Source organism: Magallana gigas, chromosome 3 (assembly GCF_963853765.1).
Source record: "Magallana gigas chromosome 3, xbMagGiga1.1, whole genome shotgun sequence".
Taxonomy (NCBI): Eukaryota; Metazoa; Mollusca; class Bivalvia; order Ostreida; family Ostreidae; genus Magallana; species Magallana gigas.
In genome coordinates, this window is record NC_088855.1 from 34,533,747 (window position 1) to 34,545,426 (window position 11,680).

At 34.5% G+C, this 11,680-nt stretch overlaps 2 protein-coding genes across 2 annotated transcripts; both read right to left on the minus strand.

Annotated features, from left to right (window-relative positions):
* Positions 1-248: 248 nt before the first annotated feature.
* On the minus strand, positions 249-3,725 carry LOC105324816 (uncharacterized). Its single transcript, XM_011424005.4, has 4 exons — positions 2,927-3,725; positions 2,576-2,711; positions 1,402-1,534; positions 249-812 (listed from the first exon to the last, which is right to left on the minus strand). The coding sequence occupies exons 1-4, from the start codon at positions 3,637-3,639 to the stop codon at positions 727-729; spliced, it is 1,068 nt and encodes a 355-aa protein (XP_011422307.3). The 5' UTR covers positions 3,640-3,725; the 3' UTR covers positions 249-726.
* Positions 3,726-6,801: 3,076 nt separating this feature from the next.
* LOC105324815 (hypothetical protein) lies at positions 6,802-10,836 on the minus strand. Its single transcript, XM_011424004.4, has 4 exons — positions 9,934-10,836; positions 8,879-9,014; positions 7,790-7,922; positions 6,802-6,949 (listed from the first exon to the last, which is right to left on the minus strand). The coding sequence occupies exons 1-4, from the start codon at positions 10,716-10,718 to the stop codon at positions 6,864-6,866; spliced, it is 1,140 nt and encodes a 379-aa protein (XP_011422306.3). The 5' UTR covers positions 10,719-10,836; the 3' UTR covers positions 6,802-6,863.
* Between the last annotated feature and the right edge of the window lie 844 nt (positions 10,837-11,680).

Genomic DNA, 11,680 nt, shown 5'->3' on the forward strand with positions numbered 1-11,680 from the left:
ATATAATAGGAACTAAATTGAATAAAATCAATACTTGTATATGGTCATTGACATTACCAGTAATTAAACAGATTATTTTTCAATCTGGTTTACATGAAGTAAAACATCTCTTCTTGTATATACACATTGTTCAAAAAGAAAAAAATATATCTTTAATTCTAGCTTACTTTGAGGACTTGTGTATTAAGGGGGACAATTTTTCAAGATCTGGATAGTGGCTTCCCTGCTTTTTAAAATAAAAAACATAAAATGTTTTTGGAATCCCTGAGAAAATAGTTCATAATGACTAACATTCAAAAATTCTATCATTCTATAGGCATCCCACCTAGTTACCATGAGAATGGGTGCATATACATTTCCCAATGTAAATGTTTTGTCTCTGGGAAGTACATTTTTTTTAAATTTAATTATAAGGCACTAAAGGATGTCCATAAGAATATGCAACCATTTCTTTTTATGATACATTAATATAAATAATGAAAATAACTACTATTGTAGCACTAACTGTTGCCATCAGTGGATTTCATAGCACATGTATAATATCTCAGTATCAAAAGCTGTATTTTCCTTTCGTGAAATTTGAGTCATTCATTCAGAAATACAAAACTAGAACTATAAATATATAAAAGTTTGAAACTGCAGAAAAAAACAGTTACTGGGTAAATGATATAACAGATCAACACAAAAAAATATCATCTTAATATTTTGGTAATGTTTGGAATATTATTAGTCAAATTCGGATCCAATAGTGATACTGATGTTTTCTCCGACATTTAAAGTTGAGTGGTACCACATGTTTGTATCCAGAACAACTAGAATCAGAAGAGAATTAAAGATCATTATTAAGTTATTTAATAAATCAAAATTTTTATTAAATATATCTATAGTATCACGACAGAATTTAATGTACAGTAAGAGGCATATCTTTTTGTAGGTAGATAGTTTTTCTACTTCTATGAAAAAAATGCGGAGAACATATGAAAAGTTTAACAGTCAAAAGCCAGGCTTATACACTACGGTACTTTCCATACTGCCAGTTTTTCAAACCTATACATGTAATTATTTTTTTCATTTAATAATACACATTGCTTTCAACAATGGCTCAGTAACCTAAAAGTTGCTGGTACAAGCACCACTGTGGTCATTTGATGTTGTGGCCTTCAACAAGGCATTTTATTTACATTGTTTCAGTCCACCCAGCTGAAATTGGTACTAGCGTACACTGGGAGTTAACCTGCGATGAACTAGTGTCCCATCATAAGAAAAGACAATGACTCTCATCCGCTTAGCACCAAAGAATCTGAGGATAAGCACCAGCTTTATGCACCTTCATGGCTCGGAGAAGGATTTAACTTAAACTTAAATCAATACTGTTTTGTGAAACTAGTATATCGTACTCACTTATTTCCCCTGGTTGAACAGTGACTGTGAATGACCTTGGGCACTGGAAGTAACACTCAGGGGGAGGCTCCAGGGTCCAGCGTTTGGTACCGGTGATCTGAGCTTGCCATGAGGGGTGATTTACATAGTCAATCTGAAAGGAGGGACCAATTTGGACTTCGTCACACTGATTACTGAAAGTTTATTCTGAGATATTCCAAGCATACTTTGGTGATAAAACAATAAATTGTCTTTTATAGAATAAATGTTGAGGTTGTATGGTGTCCAATATAAAGAGCTTCAATGATGGTATAATTATGAACATTTAACAAGTGCTTTCATTTATCTACAACATATTCATGTTTAATTCTCCTATGGGTATGGAAGTCTAGAAATAATTTTATCAACTTTTCATAAATATCTTAGGTAAGAAATTTTTATCAAAACCATATTACAGTATAACATGTTGTTGTAATTGTAGAAAAAAATCAGGAACATACATTTTAAAATTTGTTATACCCTTTTAGATTGATTGAGCTATTTGTTACATTCATTATATAAAACCAGAGACATAAATAACAGAGATTGGCAACCTCTGCCATTAGTGTGTTTTGTTGTTGAAAAATGGTACGGGACCAACCTTACTTTGATAACTACATTTTAGTGAATTGAGATAATGATCTTAAATCAAAAGTATATTGTTTTAATGAAAAGTGTGCATAGGTTTTAGACATTTTTGAAACAAAAAATTGAAAAATAAGATAAATTTATAGAAAATGAATTGGACAGCTATAAAACATCGGCGAAATCTCGGATGACGGGTAACCAACTGCCTCCTAAAACTCCTCTTTTAATATTGTTTATATGACATAAACTCATGAAAATATAATATTTTGAATGTTTGGTAATAGGTTTTAGCTGTTTATATTTCAATATAATTGTTTATTAGAAAGATATACTGATTTAAACTGGGAACACTTTACAATAGGGACTGCGGGATTTCGGGAGATTTTGATCAGCTGCCAATCTCTGTTATTTATGTTCCTGATAAAACTTTATATAACATTTTAGGACAAAAGGAAACCTGAGGAATGAAAGTTGCTTTTCTTCAAGCACATAAATTATTAATTTATTCAAAGCTTGTTTACTGAAACCATGTTTTTTACAATAACAACATGTACTATGTTTGACATACATGCAAGGAGGCCCCATATCCTGGACTGCCCATGAAGATCCAGTCAGTTTTGCTGGACTCGGATTGTTGGGGGAGGAAGTAGGGACGACTGTAATGTTGCCTAAGGGTATTAGCTGCTGAAAGGTCACAATTACTCCTAAAAAAAAATCAATAAGAAAATCAAGTTGAAGCACATGAGTAAAGTACACAATTCTTTTTCAGGGTCTAAAAATATACATGGATGCAGTGTCATTTAACATTTTCCAAGTAAGGTTAACCTAAACAATGAATAAACATGTATGATGTACATTACAGATTGTGAGTATATTGTGTAGTTTGTCAAAGTAAGCAAGTATCAAACAGCTGAATTACCATCCTATGTACCAAGGTGATGATTTATCTTTCATGTATGCTCTGTCATCACTCATCTCAAACACCTCCTCTAAGTTTTTAAACTTGGATTTGTATGGGAAAAACTGACAGTGTTCCTCTACATTTCTTAACGCAGTGCTGTTCTTGCTGTAAACTGTCTTCAGAAACTGGTAGGAAAAGTGTTGTGATGCTGTCCAGTTTTTGGTTCCATCCTTCACCACAACTGGCCTGCCACTGTATGCGTACAACTTCTCGAACTGTTCAGGAGAGATGTTTTCAACCCTTTTAACGGATTTCACATTACGACAGAAATCACACGACTTTACAGGGGGTCGAGACATCTCCTGCACAAAGTCAAATATTTCGACAGCACACCGGTGACTTTTAGAATCGACTCCTTTTGCGTCCATCCAGAATTTAAAAAGTGTGTCATTTTCAACAGGCCACTCAGATAAATAGACAATGATGAGAGAAATAAACAAAAATAACCAAGCTCCAAAATATTTAAATACGTAATCTGGAATTTCAAAATTGTCGGTGTCTTCTCTCAGTTCTACAACAGCCCTGATTTTCTCAAAATCAGACGATTTGAGTCCATGATTAATTGCACTGTCATATAAATAATGGAAGTGAGAGTGAATCCTTTGCCGTAGCGCCCTTGCCTCTGGGCTGTTCTGTTCTTTTCTATCCCGTGAATGCATATTTTGTTTCATATTAAGAAAACCAGACTCTTGTTTTGATGTTTACATTTTTTCATCCCTGTTAAAACGAAAGTAAGAGGACCGCTTAGGTCAACTTAAGATGATTGGTAACTCGTACGTTTAATAAATCATACATCTCTCATTTTAACGACAGGGCATTTATCTGCTTTGGCAATTGCTTTCAAACGATTTTTTATTTTGATATCTCATTAATTCACTCTACAACCATGGCAAATGTTCCAGAAATTGATAAATTTAGGGTTTTGCAATATGACGAACGAGATAGTCATGATCGTTGAGAAGATTTACATGACTACAGTGAACTTCTATGAAAATCAAAGTACATTAATTTTGTACTCCTGTATACATACATTATGTACATTCGTGATGGAAAATGTTGAAAGAAAAAAATGTGGACGGAAAAAAAATGAAATTTAAAAAAATGAATGAATTAATATAAAATTAAACAGAACGCGGGACCAGTGGCAACTCGGTCCAAATTGTCAGGGGCGTGTCGTATTATAATTCTCTGCCGTTTTGTTTTGATTGTTAGTTTGTTTGTATTTGTGTTAGTTTTGTTTGTTTGTTTGTTTATTTGGGGGGGGGGGGGGTGGAAGGGTTGGTTGGTGGATTTTTTTGAAGTTTCAATTATTTCTTTGGATTAGAAATTGTAGAAAATATATGAACATATATATGTATGGCACGCCAAATTCACAAAAATGAGCTAATCATAGTTTCTGTCTGCAAATAACGTTAACGATAGATTTTGCTGATAGATATAGATTCACATCTGTAAACTATAATTTACATTCGTTAACTATAGTTAAGAGTTGTTAATCATAGTTTCACACTCGTGAAACTATATTTATCAAATGAACTATGTTTTGCAATCACAAATGGTTGTTTTCAGTGTTAATTATAGTTTCAGTACACTTCTGAAACATAGATGATCGCGTTAACTATGGTTTACAGATGTAAAATATAGATTATTGTCGTTAACTACAGTTTTCTGTCCGTAAACTATAGTTTACAACTGTTAAACCTAGTTTATCGACTGTGAAACTATGATTAGCTCATTTTGTAAATTTAGCGTGCCATACATATGGTACTTTTGGACAATATGATATATGATTTCGTTAACAATTATATCAAACTGTGAATTGATAAAATACCCTGCTCGATATTCTCATCAACGTTATAGCATACGTCGACAATTTTTAATAATATTATTAATAAATTCAAATTAAACTGAGTAAACGTTCATAACACTGACTAACCCCCCCCCCCCCCCAAAAAAAAAAAAGAAGACAAAGAAAAACAACAAACAAACAAACAAAACAAAAAACTTTTATAAACCCTTGAATTTGGAGTATTTAGAATCACGTATGTATATATGTAAATGTTTAACTATAGTTGAAGCTGGATTGTTTTGAATTTTGGTATGTTTCTTAAAAATAGTCTTTTTTTTAAACATACGCCTCCCCCTTTCCGCTATCCATAGAGATACCATAAATATCTATGGCATGCCAAATTCATTAAAAAAAATCAAAGTACTGAGAGTACTGAAAGACGGGGTCTTGAAACTTTGAATTTGTAATTGTCCTGGATTTCCTCGAATATGCTTCCAAAATTTAAGAGTTTGAATTACTTGTTACAATCTATGTTAATTCGGCTTTTTTGCAATTGTCTGATACTTTGTCTAAATTTTACTCAATCCCGGCCTTCATAATTGAAGAAAATTGACACAACGGTATATTATGTAAAATAAGACCCCAAAGAAAATTTTTAAAAATTACTACTAACCGGGAAAATCAAACAACTATATCAAAGTAGATAGTTTTAATCATTAGATTTATTCAATTTTGTGATCCAAGGGAAAATCCACAAGTCGGACGGTATCCGTAATAAAAGTTTTATGAAAACCCCGAAAACTCTAAAACTGCTGAATTAACAAACAAAGTGAACATTTGTATACCGATAACAAACACAGGCACCTGACGTTAAAAATAATTTTTTACAATAAGATTCCAAGAACTTTGACAAAAAAAAGATTTGTCACGGTTGCCATTTTGATTTTTAAGACACGAATGTCTTCATTTGCGATTCGTGCAAAATTGATAGGTAAAAATAAATCTGTTCGCTACTTACTACTTTTTTGTGTAAACTCGTGCATCACCTAAACGAATTACGATACAACCGTTCCTTTCATGAAAAATCATACTCCGAAAATCAGAGACATAAATAACAGAGATTGTCAACTCCGCCATTAGCGTGTAAATTAGCGGGACCAACGTTACTTTGAGAACTACAAGTGCAACATCAATCTTGTATAAGTCATTAAATTTGAACCTGATAGTGAACATGAACCTGTAAATATTTTAAGCATGTTTTATTTATGAAATATTTACAAAAAATCTTAATTTAGTTTTTAAATTACTTTTTTAAAACTTATTGACTTTTCACAAAGTAATGGTAATGCATTACTTTACTCACGTAATGGTAATGTAATGCATTACTTCAAGAAAATTAAGTAATGGTAATGGTAATTTAATTCCCTTATTCATGAAGTAATGGTAATGTAATGCATTATTTTACAATGTAATTCACCCCAAGCCTGATTCCAACTAAGCCGGAAAACATGAACATTAACATTTAACTTGGTTCTTCAACCTATAAGGGGGGGGGGGGGGGTGGAGTGGATATTCCATGATGTGGGTGCCATTTTAAATTGCACTCTAATGTTTTTTTAAATATTGATCGAATTTTATTAACATTATACAATTCTTTTAAAAGTTGAAGAGTTTTTTTTAAATATTTCTGCATATTTATCTAAAATTCCTTAATCATAAAAATAGCATTTAAAAATGCCTAAATCAGTGCAGACAAATACTCAATTTCTTTAAGTTAAATTTCAGTCGGTAACCCCAGAAACTATTGAACCTTTGGGATCAACAGTTTAACCCAGCCGCAATTTGTCAGCCCCAGGGAAGCTCTTCAATATATAGATTTTCAAAAAGCTGATTAATTTTATGTTAAATAGATCCTTAAGGCATTTCTATGTGTTGTATTCTTGCATTCATTTTTTTTTTTTATCAGAAATGCGTTTGAACTGTCTGTTTCACGAGCAATCCCATACCAACCGCTGTGTAGACCTATCAAACAAAAGGATTCGGATCTGTTTTAAATGTTTTATTCGTTTATGTGAGGTTTATACATGTAGTACTATATGGTATTTTCTAGTCATATTCCGATCCAATTGTTATACTGATATCTGTCCCCACATTGAGGGTGGAGTGGTACCACCGATTGGTATCCAAGACAACTGGAAATAAAAAAAAAACACAAATATTTGATAAACATACTATTGATTAGTAAAAATTAACACATCAGTTGGGTCATCTCATGGGTGTTTGAAGCAAGAGCGCATGAATATGTTGGGATGAAAAAAGGTTTGGAAGAGAAAAACCAATTTGCACTTTTTACATAACAGAAAAAATATATTTACAAGATGTAGTAGTTGCATAAATATGGCTTTAAATTTCATTTTACATAAATAATGAAGGTTGTAGCTCTCTCTCTCTCTCTCTCTCTCTCTCTCTCTCTCTCTCTCTCTCTCTCTCTCTCTCTCTCTCTCTCTCTCTCCTTTAATTATCTGCACCACTGATCACACGAAATTACAACTCAATCACACACAGATATTTGTTTGAAGCACCGACAAGAAATTAAACTTTTCCCAAATCCAGTCTTCTGCAGAATTAGCCTACGATCCAAATTTAGTGCTTTATTGCCAATTTCATTTACCAGTTCTCTCAGCTAGTTATAATTTCATTATAGCCTTGACCCAAATGTATCTCAATTAAGAGATTTGATTTCGATCAGAATTTCCATCAGAAGACATAAAACAAATCCTATAAACTAAGCAGACTTGACCCTTATTCTAAAATTTCACACTTTTGCGAATTTTTTTTTTCAGGGGAGGAAAGGGTGGTGTTACGATTTCTGATTATCGGAAAAAGATGTAAATTGGAACCCAGTGAACCCAATATCCATCATATATTGAAAATTGAACTAAACTTTTGACAATTTTTTTTTTTTGGGGGGGGGGGGGGGGGGGGGGAGATGGTTAGTATTGCGCATTTTTATCCTGGGTCTAAGAACTCACTGATTTCCCCTGGCTTGACAACCACTTGGACAGTCTTGGGACATTGGAAGTAACACTCTGGGGGAGGCTCCAGGGTCCAGAGCTTGGTGCCGGTAATCTGGGCCTGCCACGAGGGATGCTCCACCGCGTCTATCTGTATAATGCTACATGTACATATTCTAACGAAATGATCTCTCTCTCTCTCTCTCTCTCTCTCTCTCTCTCTCTCTCTCTCTCTCTCTCTCTCTCTCTCTCTCTGGCAGACTGAGGGGATTAAAGGTTTGCGTATATTGGTTAAGTGAAGGATAATTATTATTCTATTATTGAATATAAATTACTGAATATTGTAATTTATACTTATGGGTCAATTATCAAAAAATTAGAAAGTTAACATATGTTGCGTATTTACAAATGCCTGTATAAAACAATATCTACTGGGTGACAGCTGTGGGGTTTTTTTTTTTTATTGCTACAGTATAGCCACCAAAAAGGCCCTGTTCAGTCTCGATCACACCTGCCGCGATGCAGAAAGTCAACACGATATGCCAGTCCTCATATTAGTCACACATGTTAATGCCTCAGACGAGTAGCACTAGTACCAGGTATATCATTTGATATACCTAAAATTTATACGTTTTGATATGCATGTATTATCCATTCTTTTCTTTTTTTACCATAATTGAAAGCAATATTTACGCTGCGAGTTTAATGTTGGGAATGAGTCGTTTTAATTAACTTCATTGTGTCTTATTTTTTTTTTTAAAGAATTCTGTTCTCCATATGCATGTATAGAATTTGGGGAAACTGTTAATAGACTCTAATTGATGCAAAATTACATAAGTGTCCACCTTGTATGAAGGTTTATTTAGTATATATAAACTAGGTAGTACAGAGATATTTCGTCCTAAGAAATTCAACGCTTTGCATTATTCATACATGGGTACATAACAAAGGAAAAATTATGCAAAGTGACAGAAATCAATGTAAAGACCTGTTAGTAAAAGTAAAATTCTTTAAAAAGTAGCTTATTTTGCATTAAGTTGACACATTATATTTACTTTGCTATGATTTTTTTTCATTTGTACATAAATTGAGTGAAGATGCACGTACATGCATGTGGGCTCCATACCCGGGACTGCCCATGAAGATCCAGTCCGTCTTGCTGGACTCGGCGACAGGGGGGAGAAAGTAGGGTCGCTTATAGTGAGTCCTCAGGGTATTGGCTGCCGATAGGTCGCAGTTACTCCTGTGTATGATATATAAATAATGATACCCTTGGAAAATATTCAGTAACTGTTACTATAAATAATGTTTATTTGGGGACATGATAACAAAAACCTTAGTTTACAAGGGGTCATGTCTCTGTGACTAAATGAAACAATTACTCACGTGTAAAGTTACACATGAAAACCTGAGTTATAATGATAAGTAATGGTATTGACAGTAACCTACGACCGGTCTCGCACACGCTTTATGACGTCAGTGCGAGAATGCGAGACTGGTCGTGATGGGGGTATATGTAATTCGCAGTTTCTTCCGTGTGTTTAGATAAAGAAAAAAGAAAAGAAAGACAAATGCCTTCAGATTATGGTCATGTTGTATGTTTTGCATTTACTGCTACTCGGTAAATTTAAAATTTAAAACATGACATTAATATTAGGACTGTCGCAGTTCCTTCTTTTAGAGTCTAAATGAAAAGTAACTTTTACATCTGAGTTAATGACAAGCAATAGTTACATGTTTGTAGAGACAACAAAGTAAAGATACGAACATTTTTGACACGATAGGTCGTAGGTCTCAGTAACCTGATCATAACAGGTCTCAGTAACCTGATTGTAACAGGCCTCAGTAACCTGATCCCAAAAGATAGAATTACGGCGACTGCATGTAGTCGAGAGAATTGTTAAAGAAAAAACCCAGATCAAATCTAATAACAAATGCTTTTTCAGTATTTTTCCTAACAAGATAAAAGAGAATTGGAGCTTAAATATTACGACAATGTCGACTATTTGAGTTGAAATCAAATGGTAGATGCATTTACAGGTACAAATTACTGAGCAATTGCAGTAGCCCTTGAGAAAGCTTTAAAAGCTAACGATCTGGATCGCCATAAAAGAAAATGAAAACAATAATGAACCTTTAAATACAAAGTATATCTTTTTTACCATCCAATATACCAAGGTGGCGATCCATCCTTCATCAGAGCTCTGTCTGTATCCATATCGAACACCTCCTCCAAACTGGAAAAGTTCGTTTTATACGGGAAAAACTGGCAATTTTCCTCTACATTCTGCAAAGCAGGACTTCCTTTTGAATACAACGTCTTGAAGAATTCATAAGAGAAAACTTTGGACGCTGACCAATTCCTTGTACCGTCTGTGATCACGACAGGCACAGAAGAGTAAGCGTAAACTTTTTCAAAATGTTCCGGGCTCACGTGTTCTAACTTTTCAACCAATGTAACGTTGCGGCAAAAGTCACATGACGTAGGGGGTCTAAACACTTCGGCCACGTAATCGACGGCGTCAACGGCACAGACTTCTACGCGCTCAGACCCCGCTTCACTGCCAGAAAATAAGAACCACAGTCTGACCAAGGTCGTATTTTGAACAGGCCACTGGAAGACGAAAATTGCAATAACTGACGATGTAAGCAGAAGAAGCAATATGAAGAATTTCAAGCAAACACTCCTAAGTTTTGAGACCCATCCATATTTCTCTGTTTTAACTGCTTCTTTTATCTCCTTAATGGCATTGATTTTATTAAAATCTTCTTCCGAAACTCCCATTTCCTTGGCTTTCTTGTAGAGTCGTTTAAATCGCACTTTAGGGTCTTCCTCTTTGCTGCTGTTCTTGGAGGTGCCCTCGACACCATTTTCTTTGATTTCGCTCATATCGTTATGACAAACGGACCCTTGTTGGCGACGAGTGAGAAGTGTTGCTGAATTCATGCGACAGTAACGGAGAACAGCGGCAGTATGACTGCGTGTGTATCAGCAGCTTCATCTTTGTCGGGTTTGTTTTACATCACCTGTACACAGCACGGAGACAAATCAATAGAACACCGCACGGCCAGCGCTCGCGCAAGGTGAAAGAGGACTTTGAGGCAATTAATAAACTATCATATTATTCCATGCCATAATTCTTGATTTAATCCAATTGTAATCATATTGGGTTGTAGAACGTACGTCTTAGATTGTTTAAAAATTAAAGATTTCTCTTATTATTGATGTAGCGTGTTTAGATTAAAAGGGATCGACGTTGATGCTTCATAAAAAAAAAAGAGTTAATAAATTCGCGAGGAATTCAATTCAACCACAACTGGATATAATTGAGTAGATATTAATTGATACAAGAAAGCGGGCCCTGAATTTATAAAATATGCCTGTGTACTTCACGAAATTAGGTTCCACGCCGAATATCTCAGCCGAGGTCAGTCAGTTTCAAGAAGGTAAGTGTATTTTAATTTACACAGTTACATGCACGGTATTGGTGACTATCTATACAATTCTGTAACATTATCTATCATCTACTACAAGACATACTGAAACTCCCCTGTGTATCACGTCCACACTTAAATGTTATATTGTACATTAATCAGTTTACACTGTAATTTATTGCATCAGCAAGATTATAAATGTATAATAATTATCCCCCCCCCCAAAAAAAAAAAATCGGGGGGGGGGGGGGTGTAGTAGCTAATTTCACCAGGGGACTGGAAGGTTCCATGGGATTATTGTGCTGCTTGCGAGGGGAAGGGGGAGCAACACCTATTTCCGATAGAGTTACTATTTTAAATTTAATACGTTCGAATACCCCCCCCCCCCCGGCCCACTAAAGATCCAGACAACTATGATATATGGTTGAGAAAAATCCTGTATAAGCATGATAAGTGTATACAATGTACGTCAGA

Bases quoted from the DNA above. Each gene is read 5' to 3' on its own strand.
- LOC105324815 (XM_011424004.4), bottom strand. From the start codon at position 10,718: ATGAATTCAGCAACACTTCTCACTCGTCGCCAACAAGGGTCCGTTTGT. The intron at 9,015-9,933 runs GTAAAAAAGATA...TATCATACACAG, and splicing joins CCACCTTGGTATATTGGATG to GAGTAACTGCGACCTATCGG. The intron at 6,950-7,789 runs GTGAGTTCTTAG...TTTTATTTCCAG, and splicing joins TGTCAAGCCAGGGGAAATCA to TTGTCTTGGATACCAATCGG.
- LOC105324816 (XM_011424005.4), bottom strand. From the start codon at position 3,639: ATGAAACAAAATATGCATTCACGGGATAGAAAAGAACAGAACAGCCCA. The intron at 2,712-2,926 runs GTAATTCAGCTG...ATTTTTTTTTAG, and splicing joins TCACCTTGGTACATAGGATG to GAGTAATTGTGACCTTTCAG. The intron at 813-1,401 runs GTGAGTACGATA...TTCTGATTCTAG, and splicing joins TGTTCAACCAGGGGAAATAA to TTGTTCTGGATACAAACATG.